Source organism: Pristiophorus japonicus, chromosome 1, assembly GCF_044704955.1.
Source record: "Pristiophorus japonicus isolate sPriJap1 chromosome 1, sPriJap1.hap1, whole genome shotgun sequence".
Taxonomy (NCBI): domain Eukaryota; kingdom Metazoa; phylum Chordata; class Chondrichthyes; family Pristiophoridae; genus Pristiophorus; species Pristiophorus japonicus.
Genome location: NC_091977.1, coordinates 277,768,883 through 277,789,826, shown reverse-complemented (window position 1 = coordinate 277,789,826; position 20,944 = coordinate 277,768,883). Strand labels below are relative to the sequence as shown.

Below are 20,944 nucleotides of genomic sequence, written 5' to 3'. Positions count from 1 at the left end.
GTGGAAACTTGGGCCCATACATAGCACTTTCATATTAGTGAAATTGAGAAGCCACGAATTGAAGAACTCATGAATTATTTATGCAGTTTGTGGCCAGCAAGAGGCTATGTACTTGACCCCTTTGACTCCAATATATAAGGCTTTTACGGCATATTTGAAGTTTTGTTTCTTTGCAATGTATAATCTATATGTGAAGGAAATGTAAATGTGCAGTCCTGATGGAATTGCCCAAAGTGTGAACATTCCATAAAGGTGAGAGTCGTTCACCCAATTGTAGCCAGGGTCCAGTTCTTCCATTTGAATCTTTCTACACACAGGTGCACTGGAAAATGCAGGAGAACTGCAATGTCCCACAACCACACTCCACCACTGAAGTGTGTGGAAATTGAAAGAATGCAATGATGTCACAAACCGTCTGCTTCCTGCAAGCAGTTGGGCTCAGTGACTACACACGGTTGTCACCCAACTTTCTGCAATGTCTTTAACAAAAGAAATAAAAAGAAGCTTGAGATCTGAATCTAGCTGGAGCAGTATTTGTTAATATTACAAATGTATTCCAGTCCAAGAAATACACATTCTCAATAGCTTGTTTCATTTTAAATAGATAAACACTTCATTTGAACCCTCGATGGATCTCTGTTACTGCAGCTATCAAAACACCATGAAGCCACAATGAATGGAAGCCATTGAGCTATAATGTAGCTTAATTTGCAAAACACAATCTGTGTTTCCGGCTGATTTTGCATCCATTAAAATAATATGATAGAGTGAAATATGAGAGCCTGCTTATAACAACAATTGATTTGGACAATGTTGGTGCTGACAAAATGTGTTGCACTGGACTCAACAATACTATGGGGAAAAGTTCCGAAGCTTATTTTGCAACATGAATCACATAGCTCCTCACTGAGTGCCTATTTTTTCAAGGATTAATATTCTCAAAGATTACTGTATATATTATTTTATTTACTCTGTCTAAAACTCACAATAGTGCTTTGTATTGCATCCAATGCAGTGTTTGGACAGCTTATCGAGCAGTCATGCATTTTCTAAAGACAGATTGATCGACTTGGCTCAACCCATTTTCTTTCAAGGCTGTTTCTTTCCAATGCAGGTGTTATCTTCTGGCAAAGATGTGCTCTGGAAAAATGACTCGATGTTAAGTATATCAGAAGGTATCCAGGAAATTTAGGATTTTCTTTGACTTAAGGATCAATCTCTTTCAGTTTTACCAAAAAAAGCATCTGCAACTCCAAAGTCTTGATGGCTAAGTGTTGGTGACCATCTAGCACCGCAGTGGTTTTAGTTTCTTTCTCAAGATTGTACATAAACATTCACCTGTTAAATAAGTTTGACTTTGGATAAGGCCAGAAGCTCACAATCATGTCATAAACGCTTGCTTTTGAAAGGTTAAAGTTCAACTGAGTGGCTTTTTGACTAACATTACAGGAATCGTGAGGCATCCGGTAGACAGGAATATCAGAGATCCAGATCGTCAGAGCAGCGGCCTGTGCTTGAGCGGATGAACTCCCGCTCCAGATCCTCTGAACGTGCCGAAACAAACGTCATGAGATCGATGCCATCATTAACATCGGGAAGATCTGCCCCTCCCTCACCTGCACTGACGAGGTGAAAGAGATACATCAAACTGCCAGACTAATCACCTTACCCCCCCCCCCCCACCGTACCAACTCACCCTTTATTTTTCCTGTAGTTGAGTGATGTCTCCCTCCTTCCATCATAGAAATAGCCACTAGAAGCCTTCAGTACTAATCTCCTTCTAGAAATAAACACAGCACTTATATCCTTGCACGGATATAATGGTGTGGGCATCATGCATTTTGTTTATCAACATTCTTTAGCGGCATCTGTTATGTGAATCACAATGCGTTAAGAAGCCCGGAAAGTCTGCTGCATTAAGCACTTTGTGGTTATCCTGATTTTCTCTTACAGCTCAAAGATCACTAAAAGGAATTGGATGCAAGTCTTTAGTCCACTTGTCACCTGCAGAGCAAATAGCACTTTGGTACCAATGCTGTTCTATATGTTGATCATGTTATTAATTGCAACTTGCAATCACAATGCTTAGTGCGACAACAGTCCATGCATATTTCCCGGCTGGGAGAGGAAATTCCCTATTATAGATACACATAATGTACAATATCTACTACTAGCATTTTTTGTATTTTAGTTACAGTGGGAATGCATTTTAAATAGCAGAGATAATACCCAGTGACTCATTAAAAGGTTTGCTGGCATCACAAGCTTATTTACTAATGAACACAACTAGAAACTTTGTAGAAAATAAAACTGAAAGACATAAAGTATTTTTTCCCCTTTGCGTAATAATTTTGAAAAATGGCCCTTCCTGTATAGTGACCTTTGCACCATTCCTGCTTTTCCTCAAACATTCCTTCATATAATGTTTTTCTTCCCTTTGTTAAATATGCTCATATCTGCCTGTTTGCAATGGTTTTATTGTATTTTGTGACACAGAAGGTACTACTTTAAGCATCACCTTGTTTTGATTTTTGATGAGGTACAAACATAGAAGGTTTCAATCAACCAAACTGCTCAAAAAACAAAACCCTTATTAAAGACATATTAACCAATAGCTCATGGACTGATACCCTAATCCATTCTATGTCTAAAGACACTAATTCTGTGACCATTTGTTAGACTATATTGGGAAGCATCTTTGACCCTCTGAGTACTGAATGTCTTTACAGATGTCAAAACTATGGAAAAAATTACTCTTTCTAAACCTTTAATCATGAGATGGATGAAGTACAATCTAAGAGAGAAATTATAGAGCCATAACATATTTGCTCATGTAATATATATTAAACCTTGCTCTGTTATTTTTGTATTTAAACCTCCTTTCAGTACTGGAAAGGGATAAAGATCTTCTGCCTGTCAACCAACTAATTTGAAATAGTTTGTAGAAATCTATGTTTTATCTAAACTGACAACTTTTTTTTTCTTTTTCACATGCTATGGTGTTTTTGAGTTTGCTGTGGTATTCAGTTTGGAGAACAGTACCATGATTAGTTCAAACATTTTTCACTATTAGCTTAAAATTGTTTTTACTGTGATGCGTAATGGGTAGGCAGATCCTGCCGACTTGATATTTCATGTGTACTGTATGAATCCCTAATTCTAGGGTGGATACGCTTATTTTCACAAGTTCTCCCCAGATGTTTTAAAAGTAGTTACCTGTACTTGTTCTACATCTTCGACAGAAATAATGATCGTATTTTTTTTAAATCATGTAGGTCACATCCCCGCAGCGGATCGGTGCAAACGAGTCCAACCAGCACACCAATGGCCGGACGCAGGGGTCGCCAATTGCCACAGCTCCCACCAAAGGGGACCCTGGAAAGAAGTGAGTGAGGTCGACCTAAATCTTGCCTAGTCATTCCATCAAATGGGCAGAGGCCAGTCGATGTGTCAAGCGCAGCAATGTTGAAAAGCTGCAAAAATAGAATCTCATTGTTGATGGCTTTAGGTTTGTTTGAAAGTTGTGTGAATGATGAATCTTGACAAACAGTAAAATGGATTGAAAGAGTTTACACACACCCAACAGAAATGCTGACACACTCCCGGTTCATGGGAACACAACTACGAAACAGACATTTTTAACCATTTAAAAAAAATGTGCTGTAAAGTATTTAATATGATATAAATAATACATTATTGGCAGTTTGCAACTAATTAATTCTACTTGTTCATTAACAATTAATATTAAATGTAAAGAAGGCCCAAAAGTCACTTATATTTCTCAATCGTATTACATATATGAATATAGTAATAGATTTGTAGGGTGCAGAATTAAACTGGAGCATCAGTATTCATATCGCAATAGTCCAGACTTGCTGGGATTGCCGTGTGCCACTAAGATGCAATGATTTAATTGTTTGATTTGCTCTCAGGTATTCATACTGTGTTAGAATGGCGCAAAGCTGAACCTGGAGAAAGGGGGTGCTCGAAACTAACGTATTAAATGATGTAGAAAACTCAACATTTTATTTTGTTAAGGAAGTAACGAATCAGCTTTAACTAATATTGATCTGTGAAAGATTATTTGTTGCCGTTCCTTTCTCCTTTCATATTTTTTCTTTTATTTATTCCATTTTTTTTTTTCTCTATTGCTTTCTTCCCAGACAATGGAGAAGAAGGAATTGATCTTTATGAAGGTTTGTAAACAGAAACGGGGTTACTTTTGTAGAGGAGCCTTTTTGGGCTTCGTCTGCAGAAATAAACAAAACTGCAATAGATTCCCGGTGGTTTCAGCGGTCCAGAACTACCAAACCGGCAATGACATTTTTAATTTTCCCTTTTTCTCTTAAACAGAACAGAACTTGTAAATTTAACCAATTGTCTAGATCCGACATTAAAATAGAAGAGAGTTAGTACTTTCCTGGAGAGTGGAGTTTGTCACGTAGTTCATTGCATGTGAATGGGCAGGAAACCATGTCGTGTCAATTGCAGTCCTTTTTTTGGAAAAGAAGTGTGGATGGAAAACATAAAAGGGCAAATTGTTCAGTGGGAGAGCTACACAGATGTGTTTGTGTGTGTGTATGTATACACACATATACATAAAATATATGTATATGTTTTGTTTAGATGCCTAGTTTCAAATATTATTTTATATTGAATGTGTTGTGCAGTTAATAATATTGACGATCTCTAAAAATACTAAGGATTCCTTGCACATTATAGGAGATAATTTGAGCTGACATCAGTAAGTTAAGTTACATTTATGTTTATACTGTAAAGGGCCTGCCAATGAACTATATGAAAGGTAATGTCAGTGAGTTGCAAAGCAACAATCCAGGCATTATGGACATTACAAGGCTGGCTTCATTTAAAAAAAATCTCATTAAGCCTGAAATCAGATTCCTGTCTTAAAGTCACCAATCAGTATCTATTACTGTTTAAAATTACAAGCCTCTGTGTTGGCGAGTTGCCTGGGGATGCCTAGTCTCATTTAACTGCAGGCCCAAGGCCCAAGGCCCAATGCCATGTGTGCCTCGGGCCTACCCACTCAGGCTTGGGGAATGTTCCCTGTACCCAGCTTGACCAACAAATCTCTATGCCGCTAAGTATAAAACAAGGAATTTTTAGAACTCTCTTAGATACACCACTGAAACATCTGATATAGTAAATTGCACGAAGGCTTCCTTGAAGCAAAATTCAGACAGAATTTAAACTTGTAGCAGTAGCTCTACATTTAATCTATATCATGGAAAAGCTCCCATGTCAGTACTTTGAGTTTGTCCCTATAATGTCTCTTCTCCTTTCACCTCTCATTTTTCTTCTTTCATCTTCTCTTCTGATCTCTTGTTTTCCCGTCTCCTCTCCCCACTCTTGCTCTGTTCCCTCCTCTTCCTACCTCCCTTCACTATTCTTTTTCCCTTCTGGGTTTTCCCCTCCCATCCCTCTCCAGTTTTTAACTGCATGTAACACAAACTGCGAATGGGATTCAGCCACTCACCACAGTCTTCAGGTGTAGCAGCGAAGACACGACATAGTGCCCAGCTGTCATAGTGCACTCCGTTCCCCTGCAGAATAATACAATATAAGTAAAGCATTTAAAATATATCTTAATAAACTCATTAGTAAAGCTTCTGTTATAAAAGGTAAACCTGACAAAGCATGGGGTGATTGTTACAGCCAGCAGGAGAAATCGCAACCCAAAATTGGTCCCCTCAAGATAACCCTTTTTGCCCAAAGATCAGGCGTGACGAGGACCAATTTCCCCCCTCAGTGTTTAGCTCATATTTACTCTTCCTGTTATTGTTAATGGTAAAGTAGATCTGAATAAACCAGTGAGCTAAATTGGTAACGGTTTTCCATTATTATTTCTAGTCTTATTTTTGCTTACAGTTTAAAATGGGTGTAAAGAGAATTGCAAAGGAAAAAAGCTTGTTAATAACTGTCAGTGTTCAGTTGAAATCCTCAGTTAAAAAAGGCACGCAGCTTTCCCTGCTAGGGACAGATACAAAAGAGCATTACGTTGTTGATTCTCATTCTGAGGGTGAGTTAATCAGATGAAGGAAGGAGAATATTTGAATGTGCGAGTGCAGCATTCCCAGAGGTGAATGGAGGACTTTTAAATTGTCAGCTATAACATAGTTCAGAGAGGACTGCTGGAGAGGGTGGTTTGAAGCATAGGAGAGAGACCACTTAAAGAACTAATTATCTCAGGAAGCATATCTACTGAACCAGAGTATCCTACCTGAGTATGACACAAGACCAGTGCATGGTAAAGTACAGGCTGGAGAGAGATGCCATGAAGACCTGCTGGCACAATCAAAGACCTGAACTGCACTACTAATGGCACTGAATGTCACCTCTCCCCCAAGCTTTCATGCCACAATTTTTCCTCATACCCACATGGGGCACCATAGAAGTCAGACAATTCATTAAGCAGGTAGCTGAAGTCCTGTTTTGCCACTGAATCCACTTCAGTAGAGACCAGCAGAAGCAGGAATGGAAGCTGTGTGTGTGTGTGTGTGTGTGTGTATACAGTTTTGGTTTCCCCAGCATATAGGGAATCCCAGACTGTACATATGTGACTACCCACAATGCTATGTCTTGACGTAATAGCAAGGGATATTATTTCCTCAATAGTGTACAACCCCTGACAGAAAATACTGCACAGCTCCTGGAAAGTATGCATGATTTCATTATTCTGAGGAAGCTGTACATCTCACACAGCTTTGAAGGAGAAGGAAGGATAAAAGGCAAACTCCTTTAAGGTTCTGTTACTTAGTGCATCTATGACTGATAGCACCTGTACATAATGCCACACACCTGCTGCACAAAGTCAGACAATTACTCCATATTGGCAGAGTCCATTGGTGCTTTGAAATTAATTAATTTCCCAGAGTCAATAACAAGTCAATCTTCATCCATATGTAGTGAGGATATGTTTGAAAATTCCATATTTTACGCAATCAGTAACAATGTATCCATTTCACGTTCCTGTGGGTGGAACCTTTAACTTCAATAGGGGGTGTGTACGATACGCCCTGCCTGATTAAAGGCAATGGAAAAGAACAACTGCTACAGCATGTATAACAGGTGGCCAATCTACTACTGTGTCATGAAACCTCTGGAAAATCCTACTAGTTTGCCATCCCAAGCTGGTGATATCCTGCTATGCTCATTATCTCCGCTCTATGGTGGTTGACAGTCCGGTGTCGCCAAAATGATTGCTTCTGTTTGCTAGAGCTCCATCCACTGAGACATCCACATCCAAGACTGTAAATCAGCATTTCCAAATCTGCTGAAATGATTGGAACTTTGTTCTGCCTTGTACACTCTTCAGCTGAGTCGGTTGTTTCGTGAACCCAATAGCAACAAAGCATCGACACACCACCATTCTGATTGGCAGTGTCAATAACTAGGGAAAAAGCATGCAAGAAAAGTTCTCATATTGGGGAAAAGAATTCCTCTGATCATTACATGTAGTGACATTGTAAATGCATTCAGGGAGACTCCTTCTCATCAACACTTCCAGTGAAATCCTAAAGCAAAATCCTAGTGCATTCTAAAGAACTAGTTTGTGATTTTACTGGGAGTAACAATCAGAAGAAATTCTCCCACCATGTTTACGATATTACTCGCACATAGTAACCAGAGGAAATCCTCCCCATTAAAAGAAAAATATACCCCTTAATCTTCCATCTGAACCTCAAACTTTTAGAAAGCATTCATTCCTGTTGAGTTTCAGGAAAAAATGCAAGTATTATAATCTCTTGAGGTGTATACAATTATGAGGGGCCTAGATAGAGTGGATAGGAGGGATTTATTTCCCTTAGCAGAGGGGTCAACAATCAGGGGCATAGATTTAAAGTAATTGGTAGATGGTTTAGAGGGGATTTGAGGGGAATTTTTTCACCCAGAGGGTGGTGGAGGTCTGGAACTCACTGACTAAAAGGTTGATAGAGGCAGAAACCCTCATCACATTTAAAAAGGAATTGGATGCACACTTAAAGTGCCGTAACCTGTAGGGCTACAGACCAAGAGCTGGAAAGTGGGATTAGGCTGGATGGCTCTTTGTCGGCCTGTGCTGTAAATTTCTGTGATATGCACAATTCCGCAGTCAATTTTAGGGCAGGCACGCTACCTGTAAAAACAAAACAGTGAAGCAGCTCCTTTGAATCTTTGGGTCATTCAATCGAATTGAGCCGACATTGTTGTCTCTGAACATGAACTTGTTGATTTCTCAGTTTCAACAAACTAATGATAACTAAGGCTGCACCTCACCTTCCTGATACACTTAAATATTGTGCTGCTAAACTATAGTGTAGTTTGAAAAAGTTTTGTAATGTATCTGTTAAAACAATACTTGTAAAGTTTGGTACAGAAGTGCAATAATTTATGTAACTTTTCTTAATTCACAATAGATCTACAAAAGATTTCTTGTAAAGATGAGCACTTCCGTTCTTATTTTTTGTGTCATGATTTTGTCATGGCAACGCCTGAAGTAATGCCTGCTTATATTACTTTCAATGGTTTACTCGATAACGCTTGTTAAAATTACCATAACTACTTTTCGAAGAGCAGGGGAGTTATCCCCGGTGTCCTGGAGCCAATATTTATCCCTCCACCAACATAACAAAAAACTGATTATCTGATCATTACCTCATTGCTGTTTGTGGGAGCTTGCTGTGTGCAAATTGGCTGCTGTGTTTCCTACATTACAACAGTGACTACACTTCAAAAGTACTTCATTGGCTGTAAAGCACTTTGGGACGTCCGGTGGTCATGAAAGGCGTTATATAAATGGAAGTCTTTCTTTCATTTGTAGCATTTCAATATACCTATGCTGTGGCTCACCACTTTCTTACATTTGAAAGCCTACACACTGGGCCATTAGATGATTTTACTCTTGTGTTCTTTATCGTAAATTACATTTCAGACTGAGCCTGAAGCAGCGAAGCGCTGAATATAAAAGATGCTCCACAGCTGTTGCTCCCACTCTTCCTACTTGCTCTGCTACTCTCCTTCACCTCTTCTTTCCTTTCATAGTTCCACCTCAGTCCCTATTGTACAGTTTCCCCGCTCCTTTATCTCCTGTATCTTTGATCCTGTGTGAACTCCAGTCTGCTCCACCACTGACTCCCAACAAAAATGTAAGCTTGGGGCACCATGTTCATTGTGCTGGTTGCCCACTCAAAAAATCCCTGTTGGCTTGTGGGCTCACTCTCCTCTCGTTGACTGTCCCTGAAAACAAATTGCACTTGAGACCCACTCCACGCTCTCCACTTGGCTGACTATCCCCTTCCAAAAATAAATAGAACTTCTAGCCTGTTGCCTTGGTCCCCGCTGTCTGGTTGTCCACTGATTGGCGAAAATAAAAAAAACTTTGGAGCTGTGGCCCTCATCCCCATTACCCCTGCTTAAAAAATATTAAAAATTATTGTCCTTTCAGACCCCACTGCTCACTGTACCACAGCCCTATCGGGACCCGATGTTTGACCTGAAACAAATAGCGCCCTTGCTAGCTGATCTATGTTGAGCTTTCCTTCAAATTAATTAAAGCTGTGGCCTTGCAACCTGCTGTTCGACCACATTCCATGCTGCTGGCTCTCTGGGCGATATTTGGTATGCTGCACCATCTGGCCCCACTCCCTGCTCTGCCACATATCCGCAGCATAACTAAAACCGCCTATTTCCACCTCCATGACATCGCCCGTCTCCGCTCTTGCCTCAGCTCATCTGCTGCTGAAGCCCTCATCCATGCCTTTGTTACCTCTAGACTTGACTATTCCAAATTCACTCCTGGCTGGCCTCCCACATTCTACCCTACGTAAACTAGAAGTGATCCAAAACTCTGCTGCCCGTGTCCTAACTCGCACCAAGTCCTGCTCACCTATCACTTCTGTGCTCGCTGACCTACACTGGCTCCCGGTTAAGCAATGCCTCGATTTCAAAATTCTCATTCTTATTTTCAAATCCCTCCATGGCCTTGCCCCTCCCTATCTCTGTAATCTCCTCCAACCCCACAGCCCCCCGCAATGTCTGTGCTCCTCTAATTCTGCCCTCGTAAGCAACCCTGATTATAATCGCTCCACGATTGGTGGCCGTGCCTTCTGTTGCCAAAGCCCGAAGCTCTGGAACTCCCTGCCTAAACCTCTCTGCCTCTCTATCTCTCTTTCCTCCTTCAAGACGCTCCTCTTTAACCTGTGCTAATTTCTACTTATGCGACTCGGTGTCAAATTTTTATCTCGTAATACTCCTGTGAAGCGCCTTGGGATAGAAACATAGAAACATAGAAAATAGGTGCAGGAGCAGGCCATTCAGCCCTTCTAGCCTGCACCGCCATTCAATGAGTTCATGGCTGAACATGAAACTTCAGTACCCACTTCCTGCTTTCACGCCATACCCCTTGATCCCCCGAGTAGTAATGACTTCATCTAACTCCCTTTTGAATATATTTAGTGAATTGGCCTCAACTACTTTCTGTGGTAGAGAATTCCACAGGTTCACCACTCTCTGGGTGAAGAAGTTTCTCCTTATCTCGGTCCTAAATGGCTTACCCCTTATCCTTAGACTGTGACCCCTGGTTCTGGACTTCCCCAACATTGGGAACATTCTTCCTGCATCCAACCTGTCCAAACCCGTCAGAATTTTAAACGTTTCTATGAGGTCCCCTCTCACTCTTCTGAACTCCAGTGAATACAAGCCCAGTTGATCCAGTCTTTCTTGATATGTCAGTCCCGCCATCCCGGGAATCAGTCTGGTGAACCTTCGCTGCACTCCCTCAATAGCAAGAATGTCCTTCCTCAAGTTAGGAGACCAAAACTGTACACAATACTCCAGGTGTGGCCTCACCAAGGCCCTGTACAACTGTAGCAACACCTCCCTCCCCCTGTACTCAAATCCCCTCGCTATGAAGGCCAACATGCCATTTGCTTTCTTAACCGCCTGCTGTACCTGCATGCCAACCTTCAATGACTGATGTACCATGACACCCAGGTCTCGTTGCACCTTCCCTTTTCCTAATCTGTCACCATTCAGATAATAGTCTGTCTCTCTGTTTTTACCACCAAAGTGGATAACCTCACATTTATCCACATTATACTTCATCTGCCACGCATTTGCCCACTCACCTAACCTATCCAAGTCACTCTGTAGCCTCATAGCATCCTCCTCGCAGCTCACACTGCCACCCAACTTAGTGTCATCCGCAAATTTGGAGATACTACATTTAATCCCCTCGTCTAAATCATTAATGTACAATGTAAACAGCTGGGGCCCCAGCACAGAACCCTGCGGTACCCCACTAGTCACTGCCTGCCATTCCGAAAAGTACCCATTTACTCCTACTCTTTGCTTCCTGTCTGACAACCAGTTCTCAATCCACGTCAGCACACTACCCCCAATCCCATGTGCTTTAATTTTGCACATTAATCTCCTGTGTGGGACCTTGTCGAAAGCCTTCTGAAAGTCCAAATATACCACATCAACTGGTACTCCTTTGTCCACTTTATTGGAAACATCCTCAAAAAATTCCAGAAGATTTGTCAAGCATGATCTCCCTTTCACAAATCCATGCTGACTTGGACCTATCATGTCACCATTTTCTAAATGCGCTGCTATGACATCCTTAATAATTGATTCCATCATTTTACCCACTACTGATGTCAGGCTGACCGGTCTATAATTCCCTGCTTTCTCTCTCCCTCCTTTTTTAAAAAGTGGGGTTACATTGGCTACCCTCCACTCGATAGGAACTGATCCAGAGTCAATGGAATGTTGGAAAATGACTGTCAATGCATCCGCTATTTCCAAGGCCACCTCCTTAAGTACTCTGGGATGCAGTCCATCAGGCCCTGGGGATTTATCGGCCTTCAATCCCATCAATTTCCCCAACACAATTTCCCGACTAATAAAGATTTCCCTCAGTTCCTCCTCCTTAATAGACCCTCTGACCACTTTTATATCCGGAAGGTTGTTTGTGTCCTCCTTAGTGAATACTGAACCAAAGTACTTGTTCAATTGGTCTGCCATTTCTTTGTTCCCCGTTATGACTTCCCCTGATTCTGACTGCAGGGGACCTACGTTTGTCTTTACTAACCTTTTTCTCTTTACATACCTATAGAAACTTTTGCAATCCGCCTTAATGTTCCCTGCAAGCTTCTTCTCGTACTCCATTTTCCCTGCCCTAATCAAACCCTTTGTACTCCTCTGCTGAGTTCTAAATTTCTCCCAGTCCCCAGGTTCGCTGCTATTTCTGGCCAATTTGTATGCCATTTCCTTGGCTTTAATACTATCGCTGATTTCCCTAGATAGCCACGGTTGAGCCACCTTCCCTTTTTTATTTATTTTTGTTAAAGGTGCTATGTAAATACAAGATGTTGTTGCAATATAACAACTAAAACCAAATCTCCAGCCCCATTCTCTACCCTTCCTGGCTCTTCAGTGAGTCCTCCCCTAAGTTTAGCAGTTGTTTAGCTGCTTGTTAACAAAACGTGGCCTTGGTCTTAATTGTGGTCCAAGATTATTTTTATAAATTGCATGATAATCCTATCATTATAAAACAACATAACCTCCAGCACACTGTGAGCAATGCCATGGGAGATCTGCTGGTTGCCTGAATAAATTGAAACATCGTAACTTCATTGCTGGTGTTCAAAGAATTAAGTACACTAGTTCAGTTTGTACTGAAGTACTTCATGTATATCTCCAATAAATACCCGGTTTATACAGATTTAGACCATTAATATAACCAGGGATACCATATTAAAAATTATATAAATTATTATTTATTCCCTTATTGGAGCACCTCTTCATTAGCTTGTAAGTTTATTTTGCACTATTTGGTAAGTGAAATTGTTACAATTTAGAATTTCCTAACCTCTCTTGTCTCTCTCTATTTTATCACTACGACTGCTGTCATTGTGCCTCTGCACTTTGTTCATGTTAATACGTGTTATAACAAAGTCCTGCATACTTTGGTCGGATCGAGCCAGGTCGAGGGTCATTCGGCAAGGCTCGGACCGATCGCACACCATTTAAAACATCGCGGCGAAGCCAATAACTAGTCCAGCCCACCGTTATTTGGACAATAATTCCAGATTTTATATTACTGAATATCAAATGGGATTTTCTCAAAAATGTCTGGACAATTCCGATTTTCGGACAGCCGGATTTGAGACATTGTACCTGTATAATCCAAGTTTGTTGATGATACAAAGCTAGCTGGGAATGTAAGTTGTGACGAGGATGCAAAGAGGCTTCAAGAGGGTATAGACAGGCTAAGTGAGTGGGCAAGAATATGGCAAATGGAATATAATGTGGAGAAATGTGAAGTTATCCATTTTGGTAGGAAAAATAGAAAAGCAGAGTTTTTTAAAAGGTGAGAGGTTGGGAAATGTTGGTGTTCAGAGGGACCTGGGTGTCCTTTACACGGATCACTGAAAGTTAACATGCAGATACAGCAAGCAATTAAGAAAGCAAATGGTCTGTTGGTCTTTATTGCAAGAGGAATTGAATATGAGATTAAAGGCGTCTTACTGCAATTATATAGGGCCCTGGTGAGACCGCACCTGGAGTGTTGTGTACAGTTTTGGTAGTCTTATGTAAGGAAGGATATACTTGTCATTGCGGGAGTGCAACAAAGGTTCACCAGACTGATTCCTGGGATAGGGGGATTGTCCCATGAAGAGAGATTGAGTAGACTAGGCCTATATTCTCTAGAGTTTAGGTGATCTCATTGAAACGTACAACATTCTTACAGGGCTTGACAGAGTAGATGGAGGATGTTTCCTCTGGCTGGGGAGTCTAGAACCAGGGGTCACAGTCTCAGAATAAGGGGTTGGCCAATTAGGACTGAGATGAGGAGAAATTTCTTCACTCAGAGGGTGGTGAATCTCTGGAATTATCTACCCCAGAGGGCTGTGAAGGTTCAGTCTTTAAGTATATTCAAGACAGAGATTGATAGATTTTTGGATATTAAGGGCATCAAGGGATATGGGGATAGTGCAGGAAAGTGGAGTTGAGGTAGAATATCAGCCATGATCTCGTTGAATGGTGGAACAGGCTCGCGGGGCCGAATGGCCTACACCTGCTCCTAATTCTTATGTTCTTACTAGTGTGTGGTTTACAGCTCAGTTATATGAACTGTAAATTGTAGAGGGGTGCAGATCAAACCAAACGCACTCACACTTAGATTAAATTAAACTGGTAAGAGAAATAGAGTGTAATTGTGACATGATGAGGCTGAATGATTCCTGAGTTCCCTTGGGAAGTTTGTGAGTCACTTATATATTGGAACAAGTGTCTAAATCGATTGATCAACAGGAACTTTTTGTGGGGAAAAAATCCATTGCAAAATCACGATCAGATATTATATTTATATGTTGCTTTAGAAAGTTTTAAAATTCTGAACTGCACTTGTGCTTTTGAAATGTGTAAATATATATGAGGACAGGTAAAGGCGGTCAACTATGTAAGTTGCTGCATTCGTTGTAAATAGGTTTGTAGAAAATAGCTGTTGGGTAGTTGTTTTGTAGACTGCGGTTGATACCTATAAAAATATGCTCAGTGATTACGCATTGCATGCGCATTGTGAGCAGGAACTCTTGTTCAACAAGAATGGGGATCAGAGAATTAGCAATGCGTTGTTGTGTCTTTGACCCAACATTCTGTCAAACAAGAGGCCCAGATAGGAGCATAGAATCACTGGACAGAACTGTCAACTTCGGCAGGTCATAAAATGGACACCATCTGATCGGCTGCTTGTCATACAGCTCAAGTCCGTTACATTGACTTCAATGGAAGGGACACTTGGGTGGGGTGTATAATGGGTGGCCAGTCAAATAATGCTCAATTTACACCGATTGAAGTTGGAATATACACTTCAGAATTTAAATTGTATTGTGGTGCTGCATTCCTATTTATTGTTTCCTTAGTAATTATTTCTTATCCATCTTGAAAACATTAACATTGTGTAATGTATTTGCTTCATGGGTTCTTTGCTTACAAATTCAGAGTAACACATTGCTATTAAGAACTAGTTGGTTTATTAGCAAAAGGTTTTATAATCACACTACATGTTACCAGTTCATCCACCAGGCTCACAACCACCTGCCTCATCGTGAATCCCCTGAACCCAACTGGCTGGGGTTTTATTGAGCCTTGTGAACATCACGTGACTGGCTAAGCCACTCGCAACTCAACAGCTCTACAAAATTCTTGCTCTCCTGCTCTCCCTCGAAGTAGTTGAATTCAGTAAGCCCCTTCCTCCTCTTCCTGAGATGCACAGTTTCACAGGCTGCAGGCTGGAGCACTTGCAGCAAGCTCCTCTCTCCACAGCTCACTGCTCCAAGTGAATAGGCCACGCCTCCAACCACTCGACAACTCTTTTGTTGCAAAACAAAAACAAACATTAAATCAAGTGCCCCCTGATTAAAAGGGAGGGTGGGGGGTGGTGGCGGGGGGAACACTCCAAACACTTTTCAAGTGCCCTTTTTTTTTGGGGGGGGGGGTTTTGGGCACAAAAACGACAAATTATACAAGTGCCCCCTGACTAAAATGGGAGGGGGACACTAAAACCCGGCAATAAAACAAATTAAACATTAAAACATATAAAATCAAAATAAAATTTGTTTGCCGGGGTTGATGATGCACTCCAGTCCCTCCGGCGCCCACCTCTCGCGGAAGGCCGCGAGCATACCGGTCGACACCACGTGCTCCATCTCCAGGGACACCCTGGCTCGGATGTACGCGCAGAAGAGAGGCAGGCAGTCGACCGCCCGCTGCCTGGTCCGGCTGATGGCACCCTTGGCCGTGCCCAGGAGCAGTGCTACGAGGAGGACCTCGGACCTACCCGCTCCCCTCCGCACAGGGTGCCCAAAGATCAGGAGTGTGGGACTGAAGTGCAACCAGAATTTGAGGAGCAGCCCCTTTAAATAGTGGAATAGGGGCTGCAACCTCGCACACTCCATAAAAACATGGAACACGAACTCCTCCAGACCGCAGAAATTGCAGGCTGCCTGGGAGCCCGTGAACCGACTTAAAAATTTGTTGCACGCGACTGCTCCATGCACCACCCTGCAGGCCAAGTCCCCAATAAATAGTGGGAGGACTCCCGCGTAGAGTGCACTCCATCAGGGACCCCCACCTCCTCCGGATGACAAGATGGTCAACAGCTCTACAACTCTTGTAGAAAAACAAAATTGAATGGTTAAATCAAGTGCCCCCTGATCTGGGGGACACTCTGAACACTTATCAAGGCCCTTTTTTGTATTTTTTTTTATTGGTTTTTTTTTGGGGCACTAAAATCATACATAATGCAAGTGCCCCCTGTAAAAGGAGAGGGGGCCACTAAAACCGGCAATAAAACAAATTAAACTTTAAAACATATAAAATCAAATTAAAATTTGGTTGCCGGGGTGGTTGATGCACTCCAGTCCCTCCGGTGCCCACCTCTTGCGGAAGGCCGGGAGCGTACCGGTGGACACCGCGTGCTCCATCTCCAAGGACACCCTGGCACAGATGTACGCGCGGAAGAGAGGCAGGCAGTCAGGCTGAACGACCCCCTCGACTGCCCGCTGCCTGGACCGGCTCATGGCACCCTTGGCCGTGCCCAGGAGCAGTCCTACGAGGAGGCCCTCGGACCTACCCGCTCCCCTCCGTACAGGGTGCCCAAAGATCAGGAGTGTGGGACTGAAGTGCAACCAGAATTTGAGGAGCAGCCCCTTTAAATATTGAAACAGGGGCTGCAACCTCACACATTCAGTAAAAACATGGAACACGGACTCCTCCAGACCGCAGAAATTTCAGGCGGCCTGTGAGCCCGTGAACCGGCTTAAAAATTTATTACACGGGACTGCTCCGTGCACCATCCTCCAGGCCAAGTCCCCGATAAATAATGGGAGGACTCCCGCGTAGAGTGCACTCCATCAGGGACCCCCACCTCCTCCAGACGACAAGATGGTCAACAGCTCTACAAACCTGTGAGCATACTCACAGGTGCATACATTACACTAAGTCTTGAAATTCTGTGGGGTATTCTCCCATCTCCCATTGTAAGTTCAGGATTCCTCCCCCCCCCCCCCCCCCACCCACGCAGAGAAATGGTCTAAACAGCTGATAATTATGTTGTCTTTCCTGGAGGTTTTGGCGGGAGACCTACACCATCCTCGTGGAATTTCAGGGCCATTATCATAAAAGCTTTGTTTTCTGTGTACCTGCAACCAGGATATTACTAAATGGTATAATTTTCCATTGTAATGGGATGATCAACACTGTAGTGTGCGCTTACTCCTTGATAGTTCAAATCTGCTAATGTACAATTCACAAAACCAATGTAATTAAACTTAGGTCTGCTTGCTGAAATATATAATGGTTCGAACAGTTTATGCCCACATATTTACATTTTAATTATGATTTTGGAGCTACTTATCAGATTTTTTCTTCAGTGCTTATTTTCACCAGTCAGATAAAATATGAACCGGTCTGAGTTTTACAGTCTAAGTTTTAATAACTTTATTGGTATTATACAGAAGAAGACAATGAAAATACTCTGGAGCAGTGGTCAGAGGTGGAGGAAGGTGTGTCTTGTCTGTGACCATGTAGACTGTGTGTGCTGTGGTGTGTTAATACTGTTGTAACTTTCTGTTTTATCTTACTATTTACTTATTTATTGTTTTTGGTTAAAGAGAGATGTCCTTTTCGTTTAAACAGTGCTAGTTTCAAACTTTGGTTCAGTTACCAATGATTTTTCAGTGTATTTTCCAGTGGGGGGCTTGACAGGGTAGATGCAGAGAGGATGTTTCCCCTTGTGGGAGAATCTAGAACTAAGGGGTATAGTTTCAGAATAAGGGGTCGCACATTTAAGATGGAAATGAGGAGGAATTTCTTCTCTGAGGGTCGAGCATTTATGGAATTCTCTACCCCAGAGAGCTGTGGAGGCTGGGTCATTGACTATATTTAAGGTGGACATAGACAGATTTTTGAACGATAAGGGAGTCAAGGGTTAATGGGAGCGGGCAGGAAAGTGGAGTTGAGGCCAAGATCAGATCAGCCATGATCTTGTTGAATGGCGGAGCAGGCTCGAGGGGCCAAATGGCCAAATTGACAGCTTTTTTCCTCAGTTTTAATCACTTGTAAGAAGAACCACTGTCTTGTTGCAACACAGCCCTTTGGAGTCAAGTGCTCCATAAGTTGTCTATTGTATGAGCATCACAGGAGAAAATCTACAGCCAATATTTCACAGCCTTTCAACAGAGAAAACACAATTCCTGAGCACCACATGATGAGGGACATGCATCATACATTAACATCCTCTTTATAGATTAGACCTTGAAACAAACTGCTTTTCAAAAGGAATATTTTTCTTCATAAAGCAATCTTATATTCAAAGGAGTGATTTCTTTAGCACAAACATTGTCTGCAGAATGAGAAGTAAGTATTAAGAATTCTTATTCGGAATTATTATTGTGAAAAGGTAGTTTGTCAGTGTTCAGCACCAATTTAAATGATTGAATTATGTGCTATGGAATAATATGTAGCCAAAACTGGCAGCCTCAGAATTAAACTGGCAACCTTAAGAATTGGTGGGTCTAGCCTTTTCTTTACTGAGTTTATTTTGTACCATTGGCCATTTTGGAAAAGAAGCATTCTAACTGATAGAAGGGGCGATCTCACAAATGCAACACTCAGCCAATTAGCAGTGGGTTTTATAGATAGCCTCAGGTGAAAAGGAAACAATCAGCTACTCAAATGTATGCATCACAGCTTCTGTAGAAAGTAACCGTACTGTAAAACACATGTCTTGCTTTAACAACGCATGATGCAATTCTATAAAAGATTATATGGAATAAGAACAGTTCCTTCTAACTGTGTTTAAACCTGGTCTAAATGCAAATGGTTTGAATCTTCATTTCTCTCCTTTAACTGTATCAGTTTGGATCAGAAAGTGCTGCTTCCTGATTCAAATCGATGACTAATGTGTCTTGTGTGTGATTATGTGTGTGTATGTTTTTATTGGTGTTACTGTGCTGTTTTCACCATGTTAAATACAGTTTTCATCTTCGTTTCTGTGCATTGGACAGTCTGGATGTTGCATAGCTTCAGCCTCCGTTTTGCTCATGTGTTGTCACTGTCTATTAATGCCACTGTTTGTGTTTTTTAATGTTATAAAGATGCTGAGGAGAAAACTCACTTTACACCTGTTAACGGGAGGAAAGGCAAGTTTTTTGAATGTTTTTAGGTTTTTAGGAATGTTTTAAAGTGCGGTTATTTTTTGAATACATAGCTAGTTTTGCAGCATTGTGTATGTCTTTGTGAACTGATGCTAGCTTTCTGATTCTTTTTTTCTCATGTCTTCCACTTTTCATTGTCGTTCAATGTCCATCGTCAGTTTTTACCTTTTATCTTTTTAAATATTTAGGGCTGGAAATTGCCTCTCGCCCCAATTGGGGGGGGGGGGGGGCAACCTTCCAGGATTGGGACTTCCTGCGCACGACCCAAATGTCCCACCTCCAATGCAGAATTGAGCCGTGCGCCCCTAAAAGGAAGCAGAGCGCTTTCTCTGGTTGAGTCCAGTGCCGCGCGGAGGAGGCTGGTGCTACGTGAATACACCACGTGGCGCTAACGCGCTACAATGCCCCTCCCCTGAGCCACCAGGATACGATCGACTGGGCCAGCAGCCCAGCACCCAAAGTGGAGTGCCGGGCTACACGATGGCTATCCGGTCAACGTGAAGGCCGCCACTGCCGTGCCGACGCAAGAATTGGCCGACAAATAAAAATGGCAGCCCGGGGCGCTAAAAGCATCCCCTTTAAGGGGCTCCCTAGCGGCGGATGTTCTCTAGGTTCACGGCCCATGAAGCTGATGTTGACATCTGCTCGCGGCCCGTGGGGCAATATCCGCCATGTGGCGGTGAGCAGTCGGCGCGCGTGGTGATGATGTCATTACTGGTTACGTGCCGGCCCGGGACAGCGCCCCCCAAACCTGCAGGCCAATTCCCCCAGAGGCTCCCCCAGACAAAAACACCATTGCGCCCTTTAACGTCCCCCGGAGGCGCTAATAGGGCTATAAAAAGTGGCAATTTCGGCCCCTTAGGCTTTTTATGAACACTATCTCACATTTATACACCCTTGCATTCTATGGTTGAATGGATCGTCAAAAAAATGAATGACCTAATTTTAGGACAAGTAAAAGATGGTCAAAGGAGCTATACAACTATTGAGCATGCAGGTCCTCCGATTTTAACAGCACCCACCTGGCAGAAAACGGGCTGAAGCGCAGTTAAAATAATGGGAGTCAGTTGCCCCCCCGAGTCCCGCTTTCTTCCCACCATGTCCCCATATTAACCTGCTCTTTGGAGCAGGCGACCAGGACCCTCACAGGACTGAGGCGGGCCGTGTTTAAATATGCATATCAGGTTCCAAAATGTCATCAGGACCTAATCTGTAATTTCAAGCTGAGGCCTGAACATGGGAGTGGACACGGAGGGGGGGAAGGGGTTGTAGGTACGCCGTGTTGACAAAACCTGGCAGGATCCCAGCTCCTCCCCATCGCGGCCCCGACCTCTCAGCCCTTCCTCCTCCCCATCGTAGCCCCGACCTCTCAGCCCCTCCTCCTCCCCATCTAAGCCCCTCATCCCCATCGCGGCCCTAACCTCTCAGCCTCTCCTCTCCATCGCGGCCCTGACCTCTCAGCCCCTCCTCCTCCCTATCGCAGCCCCGACCTCTCAGCTCCTCCTCCTCCCCATCGCAGCCCGACCTCTCAGCCCCTCCTCCTCCCCATCGCAGCCCCGACCTCTCAGCCCCTCCTCCTCCCCATCGTAGCCCCGACCTCTCAGCCCCTCCTCCTCCCCATCGCAGCCCCGACCTCTCAGCCCCTCCTCCTCCCTATCGCAACCCCGACCTCTCAGCCCCTCCTCCTCCCCATCTCAGCCCCTCATCCCCATCGCGGC

At 42.9% G+C, this 20,944-nt stretch overlaps 1 protein-coding gene across 1 annotated transcript in view; it reads left to right on the top strand.

Annotated features, from left to right (window-relative positions):
- The window catches only part of rims2a (regulating synaptic membrane exocytosis 2a), a 1,685,585-nt gene that overhangs the window by 1,151,770 nt on the left and 512,871 nt on the right, over positions 1 to 20,944 (top strand). The window contains exons 25-26 of the mRNA XM_070888461.1: positions 1,460 to 1,629; positions 3,276 to 3,385. Of these exons, the coding sequence (XP_070744562.1) occupies positions 1,460 to 1,629; positions 3,276 to 3,385 (280 nt within the window). The remainder of the gene's footprint in view (positions 1 to 1,459; positions 1,630 to 3,275; positions 3,386 to 20,944) is intronic.